Raw genomic sequence first — 27,656 nt, 5'->3', positions numbered from 1 at the left:
ATTGATGAACTATGATTTTAGGAATCTTAGCTCTCTTTAGTGTTTGACAAGGTAGTGGCTCATCCTATCCCTGATTTTAGAAATTATAGGAAGGATTCTTTAGTTTTGTCTGTTTAGCTAAGTGGCACAAGTTTCCATGATGCTCAGGGTAAGAACAGCTCTGCAGTCCTTCCATTATTTTGAACACATTAAGAACCACATAAATTATTGATGTAGCTGGGGTAAAAACCAGTTAATGTCTAAGCAGCACAGATCCTGTCACCTACAGTGCTTTTGTTTTTTTAAAGGTATCTCATAGCAAAGTAATGTACAACTTCATTTTCTCTTGTCCTGGATGGAATATATAAAGAAAAACATTTTTTTTTTAAGTACCTTGACATAAATACTTTAGATTGTTTTTCCAAGATTGTTCCCTGTACTTCAAGTGCTTGCTTGCTGGGTAAAAAATGTCAAGGTGGAGTCACAGATGCTATGGAATATTTTAAAAATTTGCACTTTTTCCTTTTGTTCACCATGATTAGAAGGGAGAAGTTTTATGGGGTTTGGGAAATTATTTCTGGGGAGCTGGGAGGAATGTTCTGAATGGATCTGTACAAATCTGTGTGGAATATTTTGAATGGATCTGTGCAAACCCGTGTGTGCTGCTGGTTCCTCAGTGCAAACCTGAATTTTGGACCACAGCAGATGCAGAAGTAACTGTTTACTCACATGGCCAAGGCACTCAGCCTCATCTTAAATACATGGTTGTTTCTACAAATGATGAAAAATAACAAAACCCTTACAAGTAAACTACTTTTCAGGGCATCTGTGGATCCTGCATTACTCAGTAGCTATTGACACCAGACATTTAAAGGTTCAATACACTGCTGTTTTCTCTGCTTACCCTGAAAGGTCTTCAACAAAGGACAAAAATAGCTTGTGGTTCTAGTAGAGGCAGGAAGAATTTAATTTTACCTGTTCACACAAATACTCAACTATTTCTAATCCAGCATAGTATAAATATATCCAAAGCTTAAAGACAAGGTCAGATTGCTAAATGTTTGCTATTACAGTACAAGAATGTTTTATTTTCATGTACATTTCAGAATATATAGAGTATAGAAAATGGCATATTTTAAAGGCATATCAGGTAGAAAGAATATCCTAAAACATGTTTGTCCTGCTCAAACTCTAGTTCACTGGTTTGCTACTTGTGGTTTTGCTACGCAGAACATTCCTGAATGTCTGTTCTATGTGGCATCTTGTGTGTGCTGCTGTTTGTACTCAAGTACTGGTGTTGTGCATCAAATGTTTGTTGTGTGTGTGCTTTTCACTTTTAATTAAAGGGACAGAGCTTTAATGTGGCATTAATCTCTGTGTTCATGTATATCTACATCTGTATTTTAAATACTTGCTCTGTAAATGACCTGAGCATGATCAAGGCAAGACATTGAAACATCTCTGCAAGTCAGTGGTATAATAGCTAACTTAGAATTTTACAGGACTGTCCTCTAGGTACAAGTCAGTTGTAATCCATATTTGCTTAAGAATTTCCCTTTTTCATGTTTTAATAAATCTAGCAAAATGCCTAGCTAATGAGTCTATCTTCTTTCATCCTTAAACCTGCATCTATTTAGTGAAGACAAATTCTGCTTGCAAGCAAAAATTTAGGGTTTGAACCTGAAATGTATTCAGCAAACTGTAAAAACACTTTTTTAAAAAGTAGGGTAATAATTCTTGAAATTCAGAGCACTCCCACTAAGAGGAAAAAACACGACATAATACTGTAGCATTATGACAGACTGGGGAGAATGCATTTTCTTCAAACTGATTTGGGTTTTTTACTATTATTTTAGTGTGTTGTCCTTGCTCATCCTAAATTTTTAAGTCTTGTTGGGATTTCTTTGTTCCCAAAAAAGACAGGTAGCACATGCCAAATCATGTTAGGGTGTTGAAGGAATGAAGATGGAACTATATGACCTATTACTCATGTTGGAGACCACTCCTATACAGTTATGCACCTGAGCTTTTTACTCTGTGATAAATCAAGGATAAATCTGAAGGAATCAAGTCATTCTCTAGCTTACTACATCATAATCATTATCCATTAACTGAGGTATAATGTAGTCAGCATTAACTCCAGTAGAGCTACACTACTTTGTGAGACTGAATTTCTTCTAAATACCTCATTCAAAACCTATTCTACTATTTTATTGCCTGGGTATTGGGCCAGCTCTAGTGAATAACCTGAAATAAATAAATGGTTAGAGCTTTTAAAAAGTCAAATCTGTACTTAAGCATCAAACTAACCATGTGACTAACCAGAAAAGGCCACTTCATTCATTCTCCACACTGATCTCCCAACTCCAAAATCACCATCAGCCAAAGCCAGTATTACACTGCTGAGCAGCTAAGCCTGGTATTACAGCACAGATTTAGCTCACAAAATTACTGAAAAATAAAAACCACCAAGTCATTTTATCTTGAAAACCTAGTCTGGAATTCATAAGCATAGTAATTGCAGTCTGATTTGTTTAGTAGCAGTGTTTAGTTCCAGTAAAATCCACAAAAGAATTTAAAATGAATTTTTTAAAGGCCAATTTCCTAATGGGCAGACTCAGGGAATGCTTTTGTAAAGGCCATATTAACCATGAAATCACTACATGATAAGAGCCCAGTGTAATAACCATGCTGAGTTTGGCTGTAAAAACCTAAATTTGGCATTGCTTGATCACTAATTTGCTTGGAAAGCTGCAGATGAAGGCACTGTGATGCTTGTTTTCCTGTTCTACCCTGCAGAAAGGCTACACACAAGGCAAAAATAAATGGATTTAGGACTGGAGTGGGGTATTCCTTAACTGCTCAGACTGTGCTGGTCCCAGCTGAACAGTGAATTTGACAGTGAGTTCTCCCGCCAAAGGCTCTGTGCTTAAATTAAATGTGAAAGAGAAGAAGAGAAACATTTGCTGGAGTACAAAAAGGAGTTGTTTACTTTTGCAAAGCAAGTGGTTTTAATAAAAACTTGATGACACTTACTGCACATTACAAAGAGCAGAACACTGGTCCAGTGCCAGGACAGACACTCTCAGTGCAGCTTTGGGCTTTGTAATTCTTTCCTTTTTCATTGTGATCTGGGCCTCATTTTTTTACACCTCCTTATATTTAACACATTCCAAAGGGATACATCTGGTCCAGGAATACAGTTAACATATTGCTTATAAACTAATTTGCACGGGCTTTATTTGTAATCTACAAGAGGCCAGGAAGAAACTGTTAATGTCTGGCAAAGGGAAAACCATTTATATGATGATGAAATATGTAAAAGAAACAACTTGGCTCTGTCCTGCTCCGACCCCTGACCTGTAGGTGCCCGGCAGCCCATTTCACCTGCCTTCTTTTTTTTTGTGATTCGTTTCATATCAAGAACACAGTACATTTTTAGAGAAACAATACCTTTACTACAAAACCATGTAAAGGATTATATACAAAATGGTTACTGGAATTTGGTTTTGTACTGCACTGACAGAAATAACTAGCTGCTGACATTTATTTACGCTTCCTTAATACTAAGTACATCACACCACTGATCAGGGTAAAGGCAAATGCAATCCAGGCTAAGACAAATGAATAGCCATATTGGCCTTTAGAAACTTCCATCCTATATTCATAGCTCTGGTGCAGTTCTTCATGCCTGTCTGTGTAAATGGAAGCTGCAATCATAACACACAGACCTGGAGGAGGAAGAAAATAATAAAGTTTAGCATCTTGAAATATTATCAATATATATATAACTATTCACTGTCTCTCTTCTGTCAGCTGCTTCCACCCATGTCCTTTCTTTGTAGACACTTGTTTTCCATCCTCAGACTAAGCTGGAAGCATTTCAGGACATATTCTCAGTTTCTTTGGCATGGATTAAATTTGAAGTGCTATTGTGTATCTGTGTCATTTGCAGTGAACAGAAAACAGTTATGAACATCTGGATAGTTCTAAAGACTGACAAAAAATGGAGTACCTGCCTGTAACAATTACAGAGTTATTTAACTTGTTCAAGAAGTCCAGAATCTCAAATTCTTTCCCTTCCAAGTTTAAATTACTTTATTCTGAGCAGTGATGACATCCGTGTTTTAACTGCCTCAATATTAGAGAATGGAGCAGTTCACTGTTTAAACAAATATGAAGGATAAGCTGTGGCCTCAAGAGCCCCACAAATTCCTCATGCAGCTCATTCTTTTTGAAACCTTTTTCCCCTTCCCTTTCCTACTTTAACGAAAACATCATTAAAGTTACAAGTGTTGAAAAACCACTCACATGACAGGAGCTGGATGATTGAGGTTAACACAAATCTTTCTCCTTGCTTGAGACGGAAGAGCTGAAGAATGAAAACCAGAAATGCCACACAGCAGAAGATAGTAGATAGGATCATGGCAGCCTGAACGGCCTGAATCGATTGATACTCTGCAGAAACAAAAGCAGCCTTGATTAAAAATAGTTTCTCTCTTCAGCTCCTCCTGCAATGAGGGGCAGAGCTATGTCCTGTAAGCAGGAGTTCAGCAGACACAGCAAACCCACTGTGCATTGCCTTAGGGTGGTTCTTCCCTGCTCCCTTGGTATTGATGCAGCCAGTGGTTTGAGGACTCTTAAAAGCTTCTCATAAAACTGAATAAAAATACTGAAGAGGCTGTTCCTCCCACACCACATCCTTTGCTACCATCAGTGTACTAAAAGCACAGTGCAGCTGCCAGCTGTCCCAAATGGCTCACAAAGGCAGACCTCAGCCTCCAACCAGACCTGGAGACAGCCCTATCCAGGGAGATGTAACCAGACAGGATGTCCACACTCGGCACAAAAGATTCCCCTGATCTGGATTTTTATCCTGTCAATGACTCCCTGCAACCAGGAGCTAAAGTAACCAATAAATTTTTAACTACATGTAGCTGCTTTGTGTAACTTTGCAGCCACACTCCAGCCAGGCTGAGCTCCTGCAGCCCCTCTCCTCCAGCACAGCCACTGCAGTCAGAGCTCTGGGAACAGCAAACATTCCTGAGCTACCCATCATCCACCAGTCTGGGGACCTGCCTGCAGTGGATGCACAGCAATACATCATATGCAAACCCTTAAATCTGTGTTAGCTGAGATACATCTGTGTGTGGTGGATCATCTCACTGCAGGTTAGAGGTCCTGAACCAACCTGATGCCTCGAAAGCAAAATTACTTCATGGGTACACAGCTCTTCAAATTATCTACCTCTTCAATATACACCCAAGTTAAATGTGCAGAAATAAAGCAAATGTAACATTTGGGAACATATTCATTTTTTGTAAAGCAGGATATTATGCTGGGTTGTATATTAAGGCCTCCTTGTTAAAACTCCAGCTTGTGTTCTTTCTTCCACTTTTCCCCCCATTCTTGTGCACAGCCAGTATTTTTAAGTTCTTCTTTGCAAGTTCAATTCTGAGGCAAATTCTATCACTTCAGTCACATTCAGATGACTTTACTGTTTTTACTTGATCTAATTTTTTATCAACTCTTTAGCACTTCTTGTTAGTTGTTTGTGTTTACTCTTCTTGCACTGGGCTTTTAAGTGCATGTGACAGTTCCTTCTGCTTTCCTCTCACAGAAATTGCTGGAACAGCTGCTTTTCCAAAATCAAAAACCACTATTAAACTTTTTGGCAGACCCCTGCAGTTAGGGCATGCAGATTTTTAACAATTACATTATGGCCCCTGCAGATTTCATAGCAATTTCACCAGACCTGCTAAAGGAACAGAGACATGGGCACGGAGAGACACTCACCTCTGAACTGATCAGTAATAGCCAGACAGGTGCTAGTATTCGTGGTACACATTCTCCAGACATCTGTAGAAAAGTTATCTCCTACCCACCAGGCCTGCAAAATAAAAGTAAAGAGCTCTTACAGGGAAAAAAATTCAAAAAATCCCACAGAACTCCTTAGTTGTCCATCAATTGTACAACAGCTGGAACGATCTTCTGTTCATTTTTGATACTTAATCACTCAAATTAAATTTGAGATTTAATGGCCTTTTGGAATAAGGGGTATATCATCCCCATGTCATTCTCATTTTAGACCTCTGTAAGGTAGGAGAGGGAATCTTAAACATCCCAAAGCACAAGGGATTTCCACTGTTTGGGCAGAAATTTCGGGTAGTCAGTGACTGCTCTCTCTGTTAGACACCTAGGCAAGATCTGCTTTGCACATCCAGACCCTGTTTAGGATGCACACCTCTTTGAAGGCACAGCATTTGCTAATTTGCAGGAAACAGCAGGGTATACATCTATGAAACAGAATCCTTTATAAAATGTTCTGGTTCCTGGCACTGAATTGATAAATCTCAGTGTAATGCAGCTGTGCTGTCAATGGACAAATGCAGTATGAACACTTTGGCATCTGACAAATTAGGATCCTCCTGTGGTATTTCTGTTTTGAGGTTTTAACATTCCAGGCAAAATGGCACTGCAGTGTCTGAACAGATTTTTATGGTAGCCTGCAAAACGACAAGCACTCCACACAAGTGGCATTTCCTCAGGAAACCCATTCCCGTTCCAATAGCTACCCAGGCCTTTGTTTTGACTAGAGTTGTACAAAATATGACTTTTAAATATGACTCCTGGTAGGATCTGCTGCTTAAAGAGACATTCCAGAAACCTCACAGCTTACTGTGCAGCTTTGCAAACAATACTGCAGTAAAAACTATAATATATTATGGTAGCAGGAATATGTGTAATAACAATGCTGTGTTTTAAGAAAAAGCATTACTTTCTCAGGATGCCATTCATTTGGATTTTGCAGTCCAAGTTCAATATATTATTTTTCAGCTCTGAGCACTATATAATCTTTTCAGAGTTACTTTCATGACTATATAAAAAGCCTCTGAAGATCATTAAATCTAGCAGAAGGTGGTTCCACAGTTTAAGTTTGCAATTGTTAAAAAGTACCTAATGACAAAGCAGGGGTTTATTTCTGTAATAATTTGGTTTGTATGTAGCAGACTTGAACTAAGATTAAGTTGCTTTGCTTACTGTCCTTGCTTTCTAAATATTCAAAGGAACAGGGTAAGACAACCTGCTCTAGTGCTCAATTAATGACCTACCTCCATGGAACAAATCAACCAGCTGACTGAAAGATAACATCTGAGTTTGTACAACTTCGCAAGAAATAGTTGTGGGTAACACATCATTTCACTTGGAGCATAGTCTTGGAAAAGACCATGGGATTCAAACCAGCTTCACTCAACAGTGAAGTATTTTCAGCAGCAAATTTTTTAATCTCAAAAGCCTGTACACACCAGATGTCTTGGAGAAAGAAAGAGCACAGACTACTGATCAGGACAGTGGGCTGTTTTGGAAAGAGGAAAATTCAATTAAAAGCTAGATGTAAATACTGGAAGGGAAATTCTTTCTGGTCACAAAAATAAAATGGAAATTTGAAAAGAATACAATAGAAATTATTCTAAAACTGTGTGCTGAAACTGCTTCAACTGTATAGACACAGATACATTCGTGGGGGCTCTCATGACTTAACTGGGCATCTTGGACAACCATTTCTGAGGCAAAGCACACCTCGACTGAAATTATCCCCACACATTAATCATGAGTTGTTTGACTTCATACACTTGACATAAAAGGACAGTAGATTTCCCCCCATTTTTCTCATATCCAGCTGAACCAAGTCCCATAGCTCCATCTTACGCGCTTTCAGTAAGCAAGTTGAGGACAACTAGAGAAGAAAATCTCAATTTTTATGAAGCAAAGAAACACCTGCATGTTTGAGAGAAAAAGAGAAGAAATGGCACTTACATTGTCAATAGTTGAGATGAACAGCAGTGCTGCTGAGGTTATGTGAAACACAATAATGAAAGCCAGGAGAATCAACATCCTTGCTCTGTGGAGGCTTTAGTCTGAGATCAATCTGTCAAACAGAAGGGCAAATAGGAACAATCTTTAAAAGCTGTCAGTGAATCAACCTGCAGTTACACTGCTTTGCTGTGGTTATGAGCAGTCCAGGTCAGCATCAGTGGATTTCAGAGTGAGGTGCTGTTAAGAGTCAGGAACATGGGATGCAGTTTGAGTTCCACAGCACGTGTTCTATCTCCAGAGATACTTAACTGGCATCTCAGGTGTTAAAATGAATCACAACTTGAAATGAAGCCAAGATGTGCATTTTGCAACCTTCCAGCGAGATGGCTGCAGTGAATAAACACACAGAGAAGTTTCTTTCTGTGTGCTTCTCCAGCAAGGATGGAAAAGTCCTTCATGTTAAGTTTTAGAGCAGTGCTTTTCAAATTACAGCCTCACGTGCACATGATGCTGGAACTTCCATGGGCTATAGCAAAATCTTCATTCAACCATCCTTTCAAAGATTTCAAAAAGATGCTTGTAGAACAAAATTAAGTGCATCAAGAACTACATCCTAGATTTAGTAACAACTGTGTTGTAGCTTAGGTCTCGTCCTTTGTTCATACAGTTGCAAGTTTTATCTACTAAATAATGTAATGCCTAAGGACTATCATTTTCTTCAATATATTGCCTTGACTGGTAGAGCTCAATAAACCCACTAGTCCTGTAATAACCCAGTTAGTTATGTTCAGTCACTTAATGCTCTCTGTAGGCTACCAATTATCTTTATACCTTATCTAACCCAATTCCTACAATTTCACATGAAAAGAAAATATTCTTATGTACAAGCGAACTAGAAACTGCATTTAACCGGAATTCCTAGGAAATCTGCAAGTACAAAAAAAAATAGGGTAGGGAAAAATACTATTACTAATAGATAGAAAAGTGCAATTGCTTGGTATATCTATTTCTTTCTGTGTAGAAATGCCTGCCAATTAATATATGTTATATATTATAAGGAATGCGCAGTCTTGCAGATCTTCTCTGTGCATTTAAGGTGCACAGTTCTGTACATTATCTGCATGTTATCATTCATCAATACATTAATGCATGTTTTCCCCTTCCTTTGCTTTGGACACACCTCATGTCAAATGATCCATTCACAAAATACAGCAAATATCCAGAAGAAAGGGAAGTTATGATTTTTTTTTTCAGGACTTCCATGATTTTTTTTAATGTCTAACCCCCTTTCTTCTGCTATTTACTAGAATCATGAACCACATGGATAATTTAACCAAATAAAAGGACTATTTTGACAGCATTTTTAAAGCAGCTCCCCTGCAATTCCCACTGGGTCAAAATATAAGTACTCTGCAAAACTTCAAAAAGAACATAATCGACAGTGTAAGAACACACTGAAGTGAGACAAATATTCCAGACTAATCCTTTACATCTCCACTGCAGTACAGTGTTACAACAAGATCAAAGGCAAACAGTATGAAAGTGTTTCTGAGAAAAATGATGGGACAACCTTATACCCATATCTAATTGCAATGACTGAATGGGAGAGCCAAGTCAAATCCTAAAATAGGAAAAGCAGCTACTCAAGTTCGTATTCCTTCCCATTTCCTCTCTGTTAAACTTTGCCTTCTCGGCCACAACAAAGAACAGAAAGTGACAATTTCCTCCAACAAGCCCATTCTGCTGCATGACTCAAGGTCCTCTGAATCCAGTTCTGCTTCTAGAAATGTCATTCATGGCTCTCGATTGAGCCTTGCTTGAATGAAAGGAAGGAAGAAGGAAAAGAAGATATTTTGTGGGTTTGTATAATGCCACACCAAAATATTTTCATTGTGAAATGTACCAGTGTTTGCACAGCACCCTCTTGTCTTGTGGCTGTTTTTTTTCTGAGTTTCATTTCTTGCACTGATGGTATCTAAGCAGACAATAATGCAACAGTCATTTGCCATATAAGGAGAGAGAATCAAATTATACTCAGTATTATTTTAAGAATAACAATACAATTTCATCTTATTACATGAAGTATCACAAAGTAAGAGAGACCAAAAAACGTAACCTAATTAAAACCCATCTTGCAAAATCAAGACTTGTCGGCACAGAAAAATCCACTTAATCTTCAGTCAAGTCAATGTTTTTGCTTTACTGTTTTCAGCCATAAACAGAAGTGTTTCAAACAGGATGGATAAACATGTATGGCTGACGAGGAGAAGAAAACATTTTATGTTTTACCCAAATAAAGCCAAGATTGAATGAAACAGATTTTTGTTTTGTGTGCACACAGATACATGGATACAGGGATTAAGCACACCTCGGAAAAGGAAGGAAAGGCCGTTTCCAAGTAATTAATTAATACCAGGAAAAGACAGCAAGAACCAGTTATCCAGGAGAGATCCAGAGAAACTGTGTGATCTGTGGGCAGGAAGCAAAGAGCAGCTGTCCTCTCCTATGATGCAGCCAAGCAATGACACAGAAACTACTACAGTATCTGCATCCCTCTCAAGGTAGAAATTCTGGGTTTGATCTCTCAGAAGGAACTATTAGTCCTCCTTCACTCCAGACAATGCTGAAATTTAAAAGCTCACTTTGGAGACTCAAGATCCTTCCACTCCCTCAGCAAGAACCTCTTTCTCCTCCAAGGACAAAGCCTGGTACCTCTCCCAACAGCAGGCAGCTCCTTTCCTCTCCCTATGAGCAAGGGAGGGGAACAGTTATGTCTTCACATGGAGAATATCTGAGAACACCCTTTGCATTAAGATTCAGAGTTCTAATAATGTGTTACTAACCAAACACTTTGGTTACATCTTGTTCTGCAGATTAGCTGGACTCTTCGTTGTTTCTTATTCACTATTAACTGTTTCTCAAGGGCTTTCTTCAGGTTCACAATTGTTCCCAGTTCTTTTCTCAGCAGCTGAAGCCCCTTTGGAAGCTGCCACCTGCCAGGGGCTTTTGCCTCACTCTTTTAAAATGGAGGGTACCTGCAGGAGCAAACTGCTGTTTAACCTGCCTGAACCAATTCTGCTCAATAGAACCACCAGCAATTTGGGTTAGATTAAAATCCTATCTTCTCTTACATTTAAAATTCTATCTTCTCTTACATTTTATTTAATTTAATTAATTTATGCAAAATATTGCTTAAAAGAGGTTGTCTATAAGAAGGGCAAATACATTTTTAAATCACCTAAATCTGGGAATCTTGTACTTTGCACTATTAAGTGAATGGGAATCTGCAAACAGCTGTACTAAGAAGATGCATAGAAATTACCAGACTCTTTCAAGTAAAACTCTGGTATTTGTGTGATGTGATAGGGGGCTCTGTAGTAATTTTTTCCATTGCTATTTGGCAGCTTTGGAAGCACTGCCCTATTATCAGTGCTAATCCATGCTGCTTTAAAGTCTTCTTGCTCTTGCAGGAGCCTTCTCTTAAATGAATCAATGCTCAACTCTTCTGTTTTAGTCTCTTGATTACAGGTAAAATGAAGAAAAGCTCCCTGGGCAGAGTGATTTTTCACTTTCTCTCATTTGCAGTGATACACACCATGCTCTCAAGTCAAGAAGTTCATGATTTAAAGTACACTGCCTTTAGGCACAGATATCGTTCATCATTTCCCAAAGTGGTTTGAATTCTTTTAATAGTTTTCACACACACACACACACACATAAGAGAAAGGTTTTTTGGACACACTAAACTATCTTTTAACAGAGATGATGGAGCCACTCTTCCCAGAAGTACATGATGAAAAGACTAGAGGCAACAGCCACAAGTTGCAACAAGGAATACTCCAATTGTGAAAAAAAAGTATTAATTATATTCAGTGAGCATGATTAAGTACTGGAACAGAGCCCAAGAGGCTGTGGGATCTCCATTCTTGGACATTTTCCTAACTTGACTGAAGCAAGGCCCAGAATGTCCTGAGCTAACCCCCTGCTTGGAGCAGGAGTCTGCACCAGAGACCTTCAGAGGCCCCTTCCAAGCTCTGCTCTCCTGTCAAGCTGCAGCTATTTCAGCAACCTCCTTCTACGAACCTCCAGCAAAGCTCTGACAAAAGAGAACATTACATTTGACTTAGCTCATCACCTGTGACATTAAAAACAGATTTGGGTGCCACAGTAAGAATGACATTGGATGTCAACCCGAATTCTTTCGATAGCAAGGCTCAGCACTGAATACCACTTCACAAAGGATGGGGTAAGGCAGAAGTGCACAGGTACTGCTGAGCAGCAAGTGCAGACTGCCACTGAATCCAGAGAGAGTGATTCATGAGAATCCCACTGAACAATCCAGATTTGCTGTGGTAATAAGGTTTCCCACAAATGCTGTTAAGTTGCAGGATACTTACACAAAACACATTGAAAACAGAAGGCCAGTTGTATTAACAGCAGAGTTTTTTTTCAATGGGTGCAGAAGAACTGTTTCTGGGTAATACTCCAGTGCTACCTTGTTTTGCACAGGGAGGATAAACACAGCAGTGACACTTCTCTTGAATCCCCTCAGTAACACAGACTGTTAGAAGCAGTAGTTTGGCACCTTCCATGTGAGAGCCTGATGAGCTTTACAAGAAGTGGCTAAGATTTGGCCTCTGCTCAAATCTTCTGGACAGGCAGAGACAAGTACCGTCATACGAGATAGAACAGTACAACAATCACAGAAAGTGCACAGTAAAATAAGGTACCCAGGCCAGGGTTTCCAACATTTCTGTACTGTACTAAGCAAACATGTTACAAAACTGGATTGCCTCCCCATGTCAAATTACACACGCACACACACCCCCCCTGCAAAAAAAGCCTCAGTTTATCTTTAAGATAAAGTTTATCTTTAATGTCCATCAGTACAGAGAAACATGACTATTTGATTTTTTTCTGCTGTTTAGTACAGCAAGCAAGCAAAAATGAAAACAGTCTTTGACAGTTCTTAGCAGGTTTTATCACTACTTTCCAGCCCAGATGTCATCTCCACAACACATGCTTTCGTTCCTTCCCATGCAGTTCAGCTCTGCTGCCAGCCTGTTTCTCATGTTTGTGCATACTTGATTTTTGCAACCAGAGAAACACGTCCATAGTACAGTATGTTTATCCTGTGCTCATTTGCATTGGAAAGGCTAAAGCTTACCCTCCAACACTGGCTGCTGCTCTCACTTCCTCAGATCAAGTCAGGCTTTTCTATCATCTTCGTCTGAGTCCATGTATGAGAAAATCTCAGCACAGACAATCCTGGTTTATGCTCAGAAACACTGAAATCACTGCAGAACAGCTCCTGCTCTGTGCAGACCGAGGCTGGGGGTGTGCAGACTGCTCCTCACCCACGTTTAGTGTGCTGGAAAGACACACCCAAGAGAAGGGGCCGACGATCCTGCTAAACAAGTTACCAGACCTGCAGCTCTCTGTGCTGAGATGTTTCATTGCAACTCGAACAGCAGGTCTTTGGGCCATCAACAAGCACCCGGCTCAGCTGAACTTTCTTGAGGTCACTGGTGCAACACTGAATCAAAGCAAACCTTCTTCATTATCAATTCTTCTGCCCCTCAGTGCTATAATTAAGACTGAATATGTGAATTTAGAAGAAAAACTTTGTATACTTGTAGCATGAGAAGTCTGTCATCTTGTGATGCATCACAAGATGTTTGGATTTACATGATGATCATTTTGTTTTGCTCTGAGTTCTTGTGCCACATCTCCTGGTGTCTCATGACAGAAAACTCAGAAGTTGGCTCACATTTTGCCTGTACCATTATCTCTAAACTTCCATAAAACTCCCTGGTTTATAAGGAACAGAGTGATACTGTTAACTTTCTTGTTGTTTTTTTTCTTTTACCAAGTATGAAGCATTCTGTTTTTCTTGTGTGATTCTCAGAACTGGAACCAAAAGTGAAAAAAGTTCAGAAGGCAGAGTTTCTCCCAAACCAGCAAAAGCTTTGAGGATTTCAACAATCCTCTAACGTCTAAATATGAAACAACATAAAGGACGAGAAAATCAGGAAATATAATACCAAGGGAATAATTACACCAGTTGAAACAACTTACTCAAGTTTCTTTATTCTTTTTGCCTGTGTTAATTTAACAGTTGGGAGCACCAACATCACAAGATATAATTTGGAGCATATTCCTTAAAACGAGGCGGGTAATACCCAAACTCAAACTTACTTTCTACATGTTCTCCAAGCTGACTATTGCTCTCACCCTACTCACAGTCTATGGTATCTGTACATTCATCCATTTCCATTGGATCACCTGCCTGGCATTTTTTGTTGCTGTAGAGTTAACCTGTCCATGTGCCCGAGCTGCAAGGCTGCCCTGACACAGGTGCCCAGCACAGCTGCCCATCCTCACTGCCCTCACCCCCCCCAGGGGTTGCTGTGCTCTTGCCCTGCTGCCACACATCTGGATCCTGTCCATGGCAGCTACAGAAGAACCCTTCAATCATGCAAGAAATCTGGAAAGGACAAGCACATCTTGTACTTTTCTTTCTCTTTTCTTTTCCTGTGTCATCAATGCACATTGGAAAACACAACTGAAGCAATCTAGTTTTATTTTACGTGATGACTTTGGAGCCTTACTTCAGGGAACCAGCCTTTAAACATTTCATAGGACAGGAGTGCTAATCTTAAAGCTAACACTGCAGGTAGGTTTATAAACAGCATGCAAAGGCTTTGCTGCCAAGAATCCCTGAAAAATATATTGATAGTTCTCTGGTGCATGAAGTGAGCTGCTACTATTAGAGCTCACAGGTGCACAAACTACACAGAAAATGAGGTTTTGCTTTTATTAAAGTCTTATTTATAAATGTAACTCAGTAATTAACAATATAGGTCTACCAACAGATGTGGAAGTCTCTGTATTTGTGCTCACATATTCTGTGTTCAAGGAACTGAACAGACTGTAGAACTGGACTCTCTCCAACCTATTCTTCATGTTGAAGTGTACATTCAAATCCTGACCTGTTTTCCTGCTCAGGGGTTACACAGCTAACAGTCAGCACAGAAACAGTACGTCCTCCTTCAACCAGTGATCTCTTTGGCCAGCCAGGACACCTCCAAGAGGTGCTGGGGGCTCTGACTAGACCTCTCCAACACTGAATTGAGACCCAGGATGGAAGTGCAAAGGAGGAGTGACACTCTGTGCCACAGATGGGCTCCCACCCAATTTCTTCCTGGTATGAAGCCAAGCGTTGCTCTTCACGAAATAAAATTTCACCCCCCTACTTGATGCTGGACTTGGAATCAAGAGGGCTAAAGTGTCCTGTCAGCCCCTAGATGGCACAGACACCATCAGTTCTTTTTGTTTGTGATCAGTCACTTCATTGAGAATGCACTCAAGCCCACAGCTCTTTGTGCTACCTGTTTTATGTGGAAGGAAGAGAGCTTGTCACTTCCAGCTGCTTTACAAAGTCCTTCCTCACAAAGCAAGGAAATCAGAAGGAAATGAATCAATGTTCCCTGCACTCAACCACAGTAAGGTAAAAAAAAAGAAATCAATACAGCAAAACTTAATCTACACCACTTTCTAGAGCTCTATTTGAATTACAACATTTATACTTTTTTTAACTCAATGGCAGAAACTGAAAGTAGAGTCATCCTGCCAGATCTGGATTTGTTGGTGCCCTTGCAGCCTGTGTTAAAACCCAGCAACCTCCACCACAATTACAGTCAATTTGTTGTATTTTGATAGTGAAATATGGGGGCTTGGAGACAAACTGGCAAGACATGATACGACCTAGTTTTTATCCATCTTCTTTCAGAAAATCTTACCTTGCAACCAAAGCCCCGAGGTCTGCTTTGTGTGAGCACCACGACTAATACAAATGTGCACCTATAGCTTAGTCAAACCTTTTTTTATTCCAGCAGTTGGATGTCTGTCCCTCCTCCTGGTACTGGTGGGACTCCCTGTGCAATAGCAAACTTACAGTGAACAAGCTCATGTTCTTGGCCTACGTCTCACCCAGGTGTGAGGGGATGCTGAAACACCCATCCAGCTCTTTCTGAATTGCCTTCATAAACACTGAATCTAGGCTCCTCCTCAGAAATCCTACCTAGTTACCAAAAGGGAAACAGATGGTGCTCACAGTCAGGTCTGGCAGACCTTCCCTGGACCTCCTCCCTTCTCACCCCATTCTCCTCATTAGATCTGTGCTGTCAAGACAGAACTCCAAAGTCTGGGAAATTATAACCCTGCTGTTCCATACATTTCCAAAAAACCCAACAAACGAATTGCAGCAAAAATGCAAAGTGCTAGCTTTGAGCACAGAGACCCAAAGAAGCTGACGTTTCTAATTTCTCAGGAATGCCTTTAATAAAGTTTTGACCCAGGGATGCCAGCATTGCTGCCACTTCTGGAACTCTGTCAGTCGTTTATTTGCAAACAAGTCTGGACTGGGTTTAGACTTGCCCTACCACTCCTTGCACTATGGCCCTGCTTTGTGCACTGCAGAGGAAAATCACTCTGCCATGAAGCCTTTGTGGGCAGACCGAGCAAAAGAAAACCAGCAGGACCTCTGGGAAAACAGGAACACAATGCCCTGTTGGAGGGTGGGGAAGTGTCACTTACAGGGAAAATGTGCCTTTTGACGTCTCACCTGAAAGTCCTAAAGAAAATAAAAAATAGCCTGAAGCTTAGAAAATTCGAGATATATGTATTCAAACACTCCATCAAAACCTGGAAGAGAAATGGAACAGCCACCATATGCTGAGAAGACAATTTAGCAGGTACAGAAGTCAGTTGCCTACACTGGCAGACCCTTAACTACAGGTGTAGTTGAGTTATAGTCTTTAAGCCTTCATCTTTTCAAAGTTGCTCTTTAGAGGGTTATGTGTGTCAGTCGAAAGACAATGTTTTTCCTCCTCTAGCAGCACAAACCAGCATCGTCCTCAAAAGTAAATTTTCCATGTATTATTCTTTTTCCCTAAAGCACTTTTTCTTGTAACTGTACTTTTATGCTAGATAATCTCAGATTTAAACTGTTTTATGGCTACATCTAAATCCCAACACAACCCACAGTGGTGTAAGGCAGGCTGCCATATTACTAATAACACCTGAAAGGGTTACAATTAATCTCTTAATTCCCATCATAATCATTCCCTGCACTCTTCCACCTGCAGTTTATGCTGAGCATCACATGCCTTTGGGAAATGCTAACAAAAAATGGTCTTTAATCAAAGATATCCCATGGATCAAGAGATCAGTTCTCAAAGGGCACATATTGTTTAAGAAAACCCTGCAGTAATTTGAAAGAAGGAACTGCTTTTGTACTGCAGTTTCTGGTTTCTTACAAAACATAAATGTATTCTGTGAGCTTTCACAAAGGCAGCTGCAAAACATGTTACAAAATGTTTGTAACTTGAAGTATGTATGGGTAGAGCTTAACTGTATTCTCAGAAAATGAAGAAAAGCACACATTATTTCAGGTGTTCAATGTATCCCCTCTGTTCAGCCAGTTCGCTTCTTGTGCACCAGATACCACTTCAGTATAAACAAAGTTGTGGTATACATTAAAACCTTCTTAACAATCAAACTGGTCTAAAAGTACTGAAAGCTTGTTTTCCTAAGCTTAACAAGTCAAGAACTTCTCGTTCTGACTTGTTCATTTTCAAAGATGAAGACAGACTGGGGATATACTTGCTTGCAGGTCAAGGCAAACACATAGAAGGAAAAATAACTGTTTAACTTACAGATGAAAATAAATGGCTATAAATCAGGTGTGAGCATATTTAGGATGTAAATTATAACTCTTAGAGCCATCACGTTCTGGAACAACCTTACAATCAGCACAGCATAGGAAAAAGAGACCAGCCTCCACAAAAAAAGGATTTATGTGATCCAGTATTGCAGACGTGGTGTCCTGAGAGGACCCTCCAGTTCTGCACTCCTGTGAAGCCCATCCCAACAGTTTCTCTGAGGTCTCTCTCTGTTTTCAACAGGCTTTTGCATGATACCCATGCCCTTGGCACTCTGCTGAATTCTCTCCTCTCCTGCAAAGACTTGAGGCACTGCTGAGAGCAGTGCTGCCTGCTGGGCAGTGCAGTAACACGGGCTGATCATGACAACACACGATCAGCATTAAGGGACGATTCATTTCTCAGGTGGGTGGCAAAGCTTCAAAGAGACAGCAAGGCCTGTCCCCCTTGTCTGAGGGTGACCTAAGGGCTACTGTTGCCTCCCAACACTCAAGGGCAGTGGTCAGGAACCACAGAGCTCTTTGCAGCCTGCTGGCACAGCCCTGCCTCTGGCTCAGGGAATCATCTGTTCCATGGAGCTGGACAAAGACCCGGGGCTGCACTGATAAGCTATTCAAGCTATGAGGAGCCTCCTGGGAACCTGCTTCTGAAGCAAATAGCTGAAGTGAGGTGTGGCCTGGCCTCACCCCTGCTCAATCACTGCGTGGCCACATTTCAGTGTCGTGGTTGCCCCTGTTCAATACCTTGGCAGGGCAGGGAGTGACAGACCAAGAATCACACCAGACCTTCTACAGGTTGACAGATTAAATGTATCTTCAGTCTTAGTCAACGAAAAGAAAGAGGAAAAAAAAGCACACCTGCAGCACTGACTACACATTAACAGAGCAAATCTCAGACCCTGGAGTCTACTCACTACAGACTGCTGCTTATCCAGAGATTATTCCAGATACAACAGAACAGCTCGAGTGATTTATGCTGTTCCACCTAATTAACCAACAAACAAAGGCAGAAAAGGTCTGTCTTTCCAGATCGAAAGCAATGCATTTAATTCTGTAGAAATGAAAGCTGATATTGTTTTAACTTTGGCAGATGCTCTGTGGAAATTGCTCACAATTAAATGTGTTGCATTCGCTGTTGTAGAATTTTCAAACTGCTTGTTTTGATTTGGCTTTGACTAGCTCTGTATTGAGAAATTTTGGTTTTAGTTATTTCAGAGTTTACACATCATCTATCAAGAGTGTGAAAATACATTTCTATTGATGGTACAACAGTTGGCTACAAAATAGAGCAAACTCTTCCACAACTACTACTACTTTGTTTCACAGCAACACTGCAGCATATGACTGAATAACCAGCCTACCTCCAGAATCCCATTTTTACATTTTAATTTGCAATGGGCTCAATTGAAGTAAAACTTTAAGGTTCCTATGTGAACTTTACAAGCCCAGGTAGAAGGATTTCCAACCCCTGTTTGAGCACACTTGCTGCATAGCTTTTCTACACTCTGGTGCTCTATGGGAACAGCCCAGTCACCTCTGCCTGCCCCAGCTCAGCTCTGCTCTACCCTGTGGCTCCACCTGGGTCCCTGCAGAGCCACATTTCATACCAGTCACAGTGCCACATAAAGGCACATCAAGCCCTCTGGCACATGACAGATGGGCAGGCTCAGCCAGCTCCCCACAGCTCCACATCAGACTCTTCTCCCAGACTTGGGGTTGTTTCTGCATTTGAACTAAGCAGCTGGTTTGTTGTTTCTGTGGATTGAGCAGTGCCAGCCCTAGAGAGCAGGTGAGTCCACAGGGATCACCATCAGCACATGCACCTCAGCAGAGACATCCAGAGACTTTGGAAGGCCACTTTCTGTATGGAAGAAGACCAGAATTTTGGTGTATTTCAGGACACATAACACCTGCATCAAACACCCGAGGGAGTGTTCATACTGCCCACCTTGGCTGTTTGTGGCCTGTGCAGTTACAAACACAGCGTAGCATTTAAGAATCAGTGCAGTAAACCATAAATATATATCCTATAGCCATCTCTAAGGGGTATTTGAGTCAGGCCACTTTCTGCCCCACCTACAGACTCCTGTGAAGATCTCTTTACAGCCAGAGGGTTGTATTTTAAGGTCACACCCAAATTATGAGGCTTCACCTGGCATGCACATACCATCATTAAACCTGCCCATGAAACTTCATCGGCAAAATAAAAAGGCGTAATTACATTTTCCCCATTCAGTGAAGAAATAATAATTCCTTTGATGGATGAATTCAGGACATCAGGCTTTCTCTTGAATCCCACCCAGCAGGATTTATTTTCTAAGAATTAAGATACTTATCTTCCTAATGAAGTCATGAGCATCACCTGACATTTTGATATATTTTATAATATTATCTTCTCTTTAAAATAGCAAAGCTTTCAATAAAAACAGCCAAGATTGAAAATCCACTGCAAAGATCACTGGTTTGCTTTGAGGATCCAAAAACTAAACAAACCTTAACAGCTCCATGAATGGAATTCCTTAGTGTTGTGCTTATGTTTCCCCTGCATTCCCTCTGAGACCAATGTGATTTCAATAAAAGCTGTGCATTCCTTTCTACTTTCAAATTTGGCTGTGCTGAAATATCGCATGGATTTTACATAAAATGTTTGCTTCACTTCAGAGTAAATCTCTTTTTTATTGGTTCCTGTGTATCACAGTGCCTCATTCTGCTGGGTCTTCTTCCAACAGGAACATGGAGGAGGACCTGGAAAGTGCATCTGTCAGCTAGCAATATAAAAGATCTTGTCCCCAGAGACCTATTTATCTCTTTAATTAAACACATTCTTTACTGATTTATGTGGTGGTGTCATGTCTTATATGATGCTCAAGACACAAATAGAACATGAAGGGCCAGTGGAAAACCAAAATATACTCAAGCCACTGAGGTGAAAAGGAAGAGTCTCCTTGTGCTGCCATCCATCCAATTTTTAAATGGACAGGGAAACAGCATCATGAAAGGAGACAGAATATGACTAATATACTTAGCAAAAGTGGAGGAAAGTCTTGCTTCTCTAAATATCCACATGAGATTAATGAGCACAACATTCTTCTTTCAATCACTGCAGGAATGTCAAACCCAGGATGGGAAACAACCTTGAGACAAACAAGACAATAAAATAAGAGAAAGACACAAGGCAACTGTGGAGCAAGAGATGCTACTAAAAGCAAGAGGGGTTGAGTGCATTAACTGAAAGTGGGTATAAAATGGAGATCTTAATTTCTTCTAAGCATTGTTGGCCAGCAACAATAACTACAGCATCTAAGAACTGAGACAGAATCCTTGTCTAAGAGAATGATGTTGCAGCAGCCTTCAGTCTTGACCTGCTCAGTCTGTTGAACAACTTCCTTTATTAGCAAGGTTTTAAATGTGTGTAAGCAAATAGAATTCTCTGTTTTTCCTCACTGGCAGATCCACAGCATAATCAACACTGTTTGTGTGCTTACGACAGAAGTCTTTCCAGACCACAAATAAAGAATACAACACCAGTAGTGTCTTGTCTACTGATCGTATGTTGTTTTTATTTTGAATTATATTAACAGACCATTTTCCTTCCCCAGTGAACATAATAACAAGAAAGTGATCACCTCCTAAGAGTTTTCACGGTATTGCTCCATTTCATCTCAGTTAATGTTGATGGCTATTGGCAGCGTAATTCCTGGATTCCTGGCTGGGCAAACAGCTGACCTGGTAACATCCATGTCAGCCACACAGCTGGCATGACACAATCTGTACATGTCTTTATTCAGCATGGAGGATGAGTCTTCCCTCAGGTATCCCAACAGTATTTCCTAACTCAACTCTGCAAGCTCACAGACGGATTCAGAGAACAGCAAGAGTTCTTTCTTTCAATGTCTTTGATGCAAAGGTCAAGTCCTTACAAATTATCCTGAATAAAATCATATCAGCTTCTGGTGACCATGTTTTCCATATATCTTTGTTTCCACTTCCACTTTGATGTCACCAGCTGTGGTAAGTACCTGCACCCCAGCTGCATTCCCTACGATGGTGTTTGTCACACACTCACAAAAAAATAGCAGGACTCTCCAGCAAACTGCAATTCATGTTTCTTCCCTCAATGAAACTCATGCCCAACAGTCCCCTACCATTTGTGTGGGTTCCTGCCTGCCCACGTCTGCAGACATCTGGCATCTCAGCCCTGGCAGTCCAGCTACACAGCTCCTTCCTGAGCTACCTTACCCTGCCTGGACAGCAAAGCCTTCAAAATCAACATCCTAGAGCAGGTCTGAATGAAGGAGTCATTACAGACGACTTTTATTTGACAGAAAAAACATCTGCTCAGGCAGGCAAAAAGGCTTATTTTACATAGTTAACACACCAGCACTGTATGTACAGAGTCTGAAAGTAAGTGAAGAGAAAGTTCTACTTTTTCTCTTTCTGATGGAGATTAGCCAACCATAGCTGTTTATTTTCAAAGTTCCTAAAGAAAACTCCAGGAAAACCCAGTGTATATTTTAGAGCTACTCAGTGGGTTTCTTCACAGCCCTGTATCAAGTCAGAAGATACTTCTAAGATGTTCAACTACAGTAATTACTGATCATTTACATACTATTCTCAGGTGCTGAGAAAAAAACGGATCTTCCTGCACCATGTGAACAAAGTACTTCTGCCAAGAAATTAACAGAGAGACTGAGCTACAGGTTCCTTGGTGGCAGCATTCTGTGAGTAGGAGCAAGCCCTGTCTGCTAAGGAAGGGCCAGCAGTGCTCTATTCTTCCTAGAAATGTCCAAACAAGGAGCTGACCTCTCAAATTCAATACTCAATATTGCAGGCAACCCATGTCACCGAGAGCTGCCTGTCTGGTATCTGGCACACAACCTCCCCAGTGTAAGTGGGACATTATACACGGACAAAAACCACCAGCGAGTGAAACTGCAGTTTGACTCAAGCGGAAAAACGTTTAACTCTGGCAAAAACTTCATAAAAATCTGCGCTGAATTACATCTAAGTGTATTTTCCTTCCACCGGGGAGAGAGGGGGGGCGGCTGCCAAGAGCAGCCACACGTTCCTGCAGCACACGCGAACTCCGCCGAGAGTTCACTACAGAAGAGAACAGAAAGCAAAGCAACCATCCCGCGGAGAGCGCGAACTTTCCGCCGGCTTGGCCCGGGCCGGAGTGCCTGGTGAGGAGCCCCTCGGCCCAGCCCGGCACGGCCCGGCCCGGCCCGGCCCGCTCCCCGACGGGCGCAGCGCCCGGGGCGAGGCAGCGGGGCCGGAGCTCCGCGACAGCGGGGCCGCTCTCCTCGCCCGGCCCAGCGACGGCGCGGCACCGAAATAAAATGCGTTTCGCAGTAAACAAACCCGTGATTTTTATTTTTTTTTTCCCCCTTTTTCCGCGGTTTCTTCCTCCCCGCTCCCCCCGGCGCGCCCCGCTCCCCCCCGCACCCCCGCGGTACTCACGGGCGCGGGCCGGGGGCAGCTCTCCGCGGGCTGCGACCGTCTGACGGCGGTGCCTCCGCCCGCCCTCCCTGCGGGAATGATGTCAGCGGCGGCTGGGTGTGGAACCAGAGCGGCTTTCAAAAGTGCCCCCCGGCCGCTGGCGGCGGGAGAAGGGGTGTGAGCGTGTCAGCGTGTGTGTGGCTGAGAGAGTGCGCGGGGACGGAGGCAGGGAGGGAGGGACGGAGCGCGCACGGGAGGATCTTTTCCCCGCCCGTTCCCAGTCGGCGGCGGGCGGGCATCCAGGCGCGCCGCCGCCCGGCCCTCCCCGGGGGCGCTCGGCCCGCCGTACCCCGCAGCCGGTCCCAGTCCCGGTCCCGGTCCCAGCAGCGCTGCCCCCGCTGTCCCCCGGGTCGCGGCGCCTGGACGGGGCGCACGGGATGCCACCAGCCGGGCGCTTGTCCCTCTCCCCGGACCTCGGCTGCGCCGAGCCTCCCGCAGGAGTGACTCGGCACTCCCGAGCACCGAGCGCGGAGCGCGGCGGGGGCTCGTCCCGGGGGAAGCCGCGCACGGCGAGGGGCGGCGATGCCTCCCGGCACCGCGGGCGAGGGACGGGAGGGACGGATGGTGGCAGCGGGCCGAGGGCTTTCCTGAGAAGGACGGGGCGATGCCCAGGGCGGAGCCCCCTCACGGGAGCGGTCTGGGAGGGGAGCCGCGGCTCCCAAAGGGGCCGGGGGCGACTTGCCGGGGCCGGCGGGGAGCCCGTCCGGGGGAGGGGGGCGGGAAGGCGCCATTTCGAGCCGGCCGAGCTCCGGCCGCTCCCGCCGGGGCCTCCCGTCACCCGGCCCGCCGCCTCCCGCCCCTCAGCGCCGGGGCCGCGGCCGGCGGGAGCCCCTTCCCTCGGCTGCGAGCGGATCCCTCGCTGAGGGACGAGCCCGGGGCCCCCACGAGCGGCAGCGAGTGCCATGTTGGGGCAGAGCCGCCCTGGCCCGGAGCCCGGCACGCCAGGCTCCCATCGCTGGTCTGGGCTTGTTCGTCACGGAGGAAAAAGTGTCTGTGTGTGTGTGTGTGGAGAGCTGAGGAAATCTGCGCTCATAAAACCATGCCCGGGCAGCAGGTGAGAACGGGGTCACTGCCCGCGGATCACGAAGCCCCGTCTTCTGAAGGGGTTCGCTGACCATCATCGCCGCTGGCAAACATTGCGTTTCCACCTTCGTTTTCACAAAATGCCTGCTCAAGTAGATAAATAATTGCCCTCTTCAACGGGGTGATGGCATTTACTCCGACTCGCAAGCAGGATGCAGAACGTAATTCGGCTTTTTGGCTGCCTTGCAGGTTTTAGTGTTGGTGCAGCCTCTTTGCTTGCTCCGAGGGCTGAAAGGTCTCACCTGCCCTTACCACAGTGTAACTTTGGCAAGGAAATCTGCCTCTTCCAGTGTGGCTGTCAAGCTGTCTGTCTTATGTTTGTTCTCTTTTGTGGCTTATCTCTTACAGTTCTGCACAAGTTGCTGTCAACATTTGCCTTGGATGTTACCTAAAAATCAAGTAGACCGTGACCCTTTGGGTTCAAACCATATGGGCAAGTTTATGAGGAATGTTTCCCAATCCCAGGGATTACCTGTCCTGTAAGAACTGTAGTGAATTCCAACAACACCATCCCTGTTCCTAAAGTCATCACACAAATAGCAACTATTATGCTGAGCAAAAACACTGTGTTGGATACTACTCAAAAACTAGCAGCATGACCTTCCTTCGCTCCACCCTTACCCCTTCTGAAGTGCAGCATAAGTGCTCATATACAGCTGTTGGGAATTTCGTGTCTTGCTAAAAAGCAAAATTATAGGAACACTGAAAGCATTGCTTTGTCAGTCTTAGCATGCCCAACTCCACCAAACACTACAAGCAATTCAGCCAGGGTGAATGGCATTTGGTGGCATGGTAATCCCCTTGGGGTGTCTTTTTCACTCTGATATTAACTTTAGTTCTGTTACAACTACCGAACATCAAACACATCTTGCGTTTACAAATCACTTAGGAATTATACAAAAGAATACCCATAAACGGTCCCCACTGTTCACTAAAATTTAGGTTTCTATACGCTCATGTATTCCAAGTTTCTGGATAGGAGGGACTGGCACTTAAACTGGTGGCTGCCTCTCCCTTTGTACAACACCTATTTTCTGGTAATTGCCCTGTGGTTAGACTGGAATGGGAGTCCAGATTGGCCCATGGCTCATTGCTCTGGGGCTGAAGAAGCAGAGGCAAGAAGCTTGGGAGTATTGGTGGAGGAGGCAGCCCTGCCTCCCAATTTCCAGGGATTTGAGGGAAGAAAGTGATCCCTCAGGCTGAGCCAAACACTGTAAGCATGAGCAGCCTGACTTCCACTGAGCTGAAGCATTAGAGCTGAACTCATTTAAAACATTCCCCTCACACAGAGCTCAGTTTGCCAGTGGAACATGAAAACAGAACATTTGATGTTTAAAACAAAGATATTGTTGCTTATAACTTAAGGTACTATAAAGAGGTTAACTGACCATTCTCCTTCATCACACACTGCATTCAAGGCACTGCTTTCTAATAAGTGCATAATATTGTCCCTACAAGAAAACATTTAGCGTTAAAATAGTCACCCTTCTTCTCCCTCAATGTCTCTTACTTGTGTTTTTAATTGGTGGATAGTTGTCATCCATATTTTACCTTAGCTAGAAGCTAAGAATAAATATTTTTATAGCAATATCAACGCACTGCCAGACGACTACAGACTTTTCCTGGAAACAAATTATCCACATTCTGCTTTTCAGGCTTGTGTTGGACTGATGTGCTTTGAGGGAATTTTATTTTTCCTTTAAAGCAATGCCAAGTATCTGGAAGAGGTGTTGACCTTTTTCCTGCCTTTCCCTTCCCTCATTTGCATGAGGGATGATGGTGGGAAGGAAAAGGGGGCATATTGAAGTACCTCCTTCTACCTTGCTAAGCCTACCTTGAGAGAGAAAAGCTATTTGAAAGCAAAGGCACTGAGAACAGAATTCATAGTGGGCAAACACGAGACAAGTGTTCCATGCCAGTTCTTCTTGCTTGTCTTGCTGTGCCCTAGACAGTACCTTTGAGAGCAGACAGAATTCTTAAGTGAACAGATGTATCTCTCCCACTTCCCACTTCCAGCTGTCATGCAGTGGACACAATTTGCTTGTGTATTTAAGATAAGCCTTTTTTTCCAGGAGTTATAATTCCCTTTTATACATGAGGATCTTTCAGAGCAAGGTCTGAAATTGCAGGCTGAGTTGCCATCATGACAAGGGAGGCTGTATATGGAAATATGGGCTCAGATGCTGATCCTACTGCCATATGTATGCATTGAATGGTGAAAGTTCGATGTGAAACAGCTTACAGACAATTTGCAGACATGTAAAATGGGACAGAGATAGAAGTGTTGGTCTTCTTAATTTGTAATTAAGCTCTTTTTTTTGCATGCAGTGATTACATAGCTCCAGTTTATGCTTTATCATGTATCTGTCAGAACTATAAACAAGTTCAGTATTTTTGTAGCTAGGAGGGATCAGGGCATGCCCTGTGCAATAAGAGGTTGTAAGTAAAAATAGACTAACAAAATCTTTGGATTTATCTGAACAGGAATACGAGTAAACCTGGAAGAAAGGAACGTCGTGGTTGCCAGTGACTCCAAGGAAGAAAAGCCTTCGGACTGAGGGACCTGCTGATCAGTAGGGTAATTGAATAATCACTTGTCCAAATGTTAAATGGCTTCTGATAAAAATATCTCTGCCTAGATAGACTGTAATCTGACCTCTCTCCGAGTGGAAATACTATGCCAAAACTCCTAATAAGTGGAATATAAGGCATCGTGCTCTATAGGTATGCTTGTAATACCAATCTGTTAGTTTGTTGCAATAAAAACCAATGTACCAGTGAAAGACTTGCAGCACAGTAACAAAACTGACACTGTATTTTTCTTCAATAATCTGTGTAAGAATCCTCGAGATTATTGATTCAGAGTATACAACGCTACCAGACCCTTTCCATGCTTACCTTTCAAAACGAAGTTACATTTACTGCCAATATTCAGCTGTGTAGACATAAGTAATGCTGATGAGCTGGTGTTGAAGGGTAAGTGGTTTTATCACTGAAACTGAGTTCAAATGTAGGCTTATATGGCTGTTCTGCCATTTTTATCATTGAATAAACTGTTCTTAATCTGCTAGGAAGAGAGGGATGGATGGATGGATGGATGGATGGATGGATGGATGTGTCCTGTAAGCAAGACTGAAAGCTGAACCCTTGATTTAGCTTATCACCACTGATCAGGAAATGAACTTGACAAGCTGAAAGCCCCAAAACTATGTATTTATGGGAAAAGAACCCAAAAAACACACTAGGACTCTTTGCAGGCACAAATGTTTTCAATCTGAGAATCTGAACAAGGGTACAGAAGCCTTAATTTAGCATTCAGACAGGAAGCTGAAGACTCTTAACTTGTATAAGGCCTTTCATACATAAGGTATCATTAGTAAAATAAATGGGGCTTAAATCGTGCAGTTTTCCATTGTAATAAAACACCAATGTTATTTTCTTTTTAAAATAGCTTGTCTTTTTCATAAGTTAATGGAAAAGTTTCCTTAAAATTTAAGGGCTGTGTGAAGGGACAAATAATATACTTTCCATTATTTGTATGAACAGAATTATG

At 42.5% G+C, this 27,656-nt stretch overlaps 1 protein-coding gene across 1 annotated transcript; it reads right to left on the bottom strand.

Annotated features, from left to right (window-relative positions):
* Window positions 1–1,039: 1,039 nt before the first annotated feature.
* EMP2 (epithelial membrane protein 2) lies at window positions 1,040–23,157 on the bottom strand. Its single transcript, XM_027684281.1, has 5 exons — window positions 22,982–23,157; window positions 7,798–7,909; window positions 5,776–5,869; window positions 4,291–4,437; window positions 1,040–3,710 (listed from the first exon to the last, which is right to left on the bottom strand). Exons 2-5 carry the CDS (start codon window positions 7,873–7,875, stop codon window positions 3,526–3,528), a joined length of 504 nt encoding a protein of 167 aa, XP_027540082.1. The 5' UTR covers window positions 7,876–7,909; window positions 22,982–23,157; the 3' UTR covers window positions 1,040–3,525.
* Window positions 23,158–27,656: the final 4,499 nt, after the last annotated feature.

The sequence above is a fragment of the Neopelma chrysocephalum genome, unplaced genomic scaffold, assembly GCF_003984885.1.
Source record: "Neopelma chrysocephalum unplaced genomic scaffold, ASM398488v2 Primary Assembly neopelma1_65c, whole genome shotgun sequence".
Taxonomy (NCBI): domain Eukaryota; kingdom Metazoa; phylum Chordata; class Aves; order Passeriformes; family Pipridae; genus Neopelma; species Neopelma chrysocephalum.
Note: the sequence above shows the minus strand (reverse complement) of the source record. Positions and strands in the feature narration are given on the sequence as shown.

Bases quoted from the DNA above. Each gene is read 5' to 3' on its own strand.
- EMP2 (XM_027684281.1), bottom strand. From the start codon at position 7,875: ATGTTGATTCTCCTGGCTTTCATTATTGTGTTTCACATAACCTCAGCA. The intron at 5,870-7,797 runs GTAAGTGCCATT...TTTATTTTGCAG, and splicing joins TCATCTCAACTATTGACAAT to GCCTGGTGGGTAGGAGATAA. The intron at 4,438-5,775 runs GTGAGTGTCTCT...TTGTTTCTGCAG, and splicing joins TATTACTGATCAGTTCAGAG to AGTATCAATCGATTCAGGCC.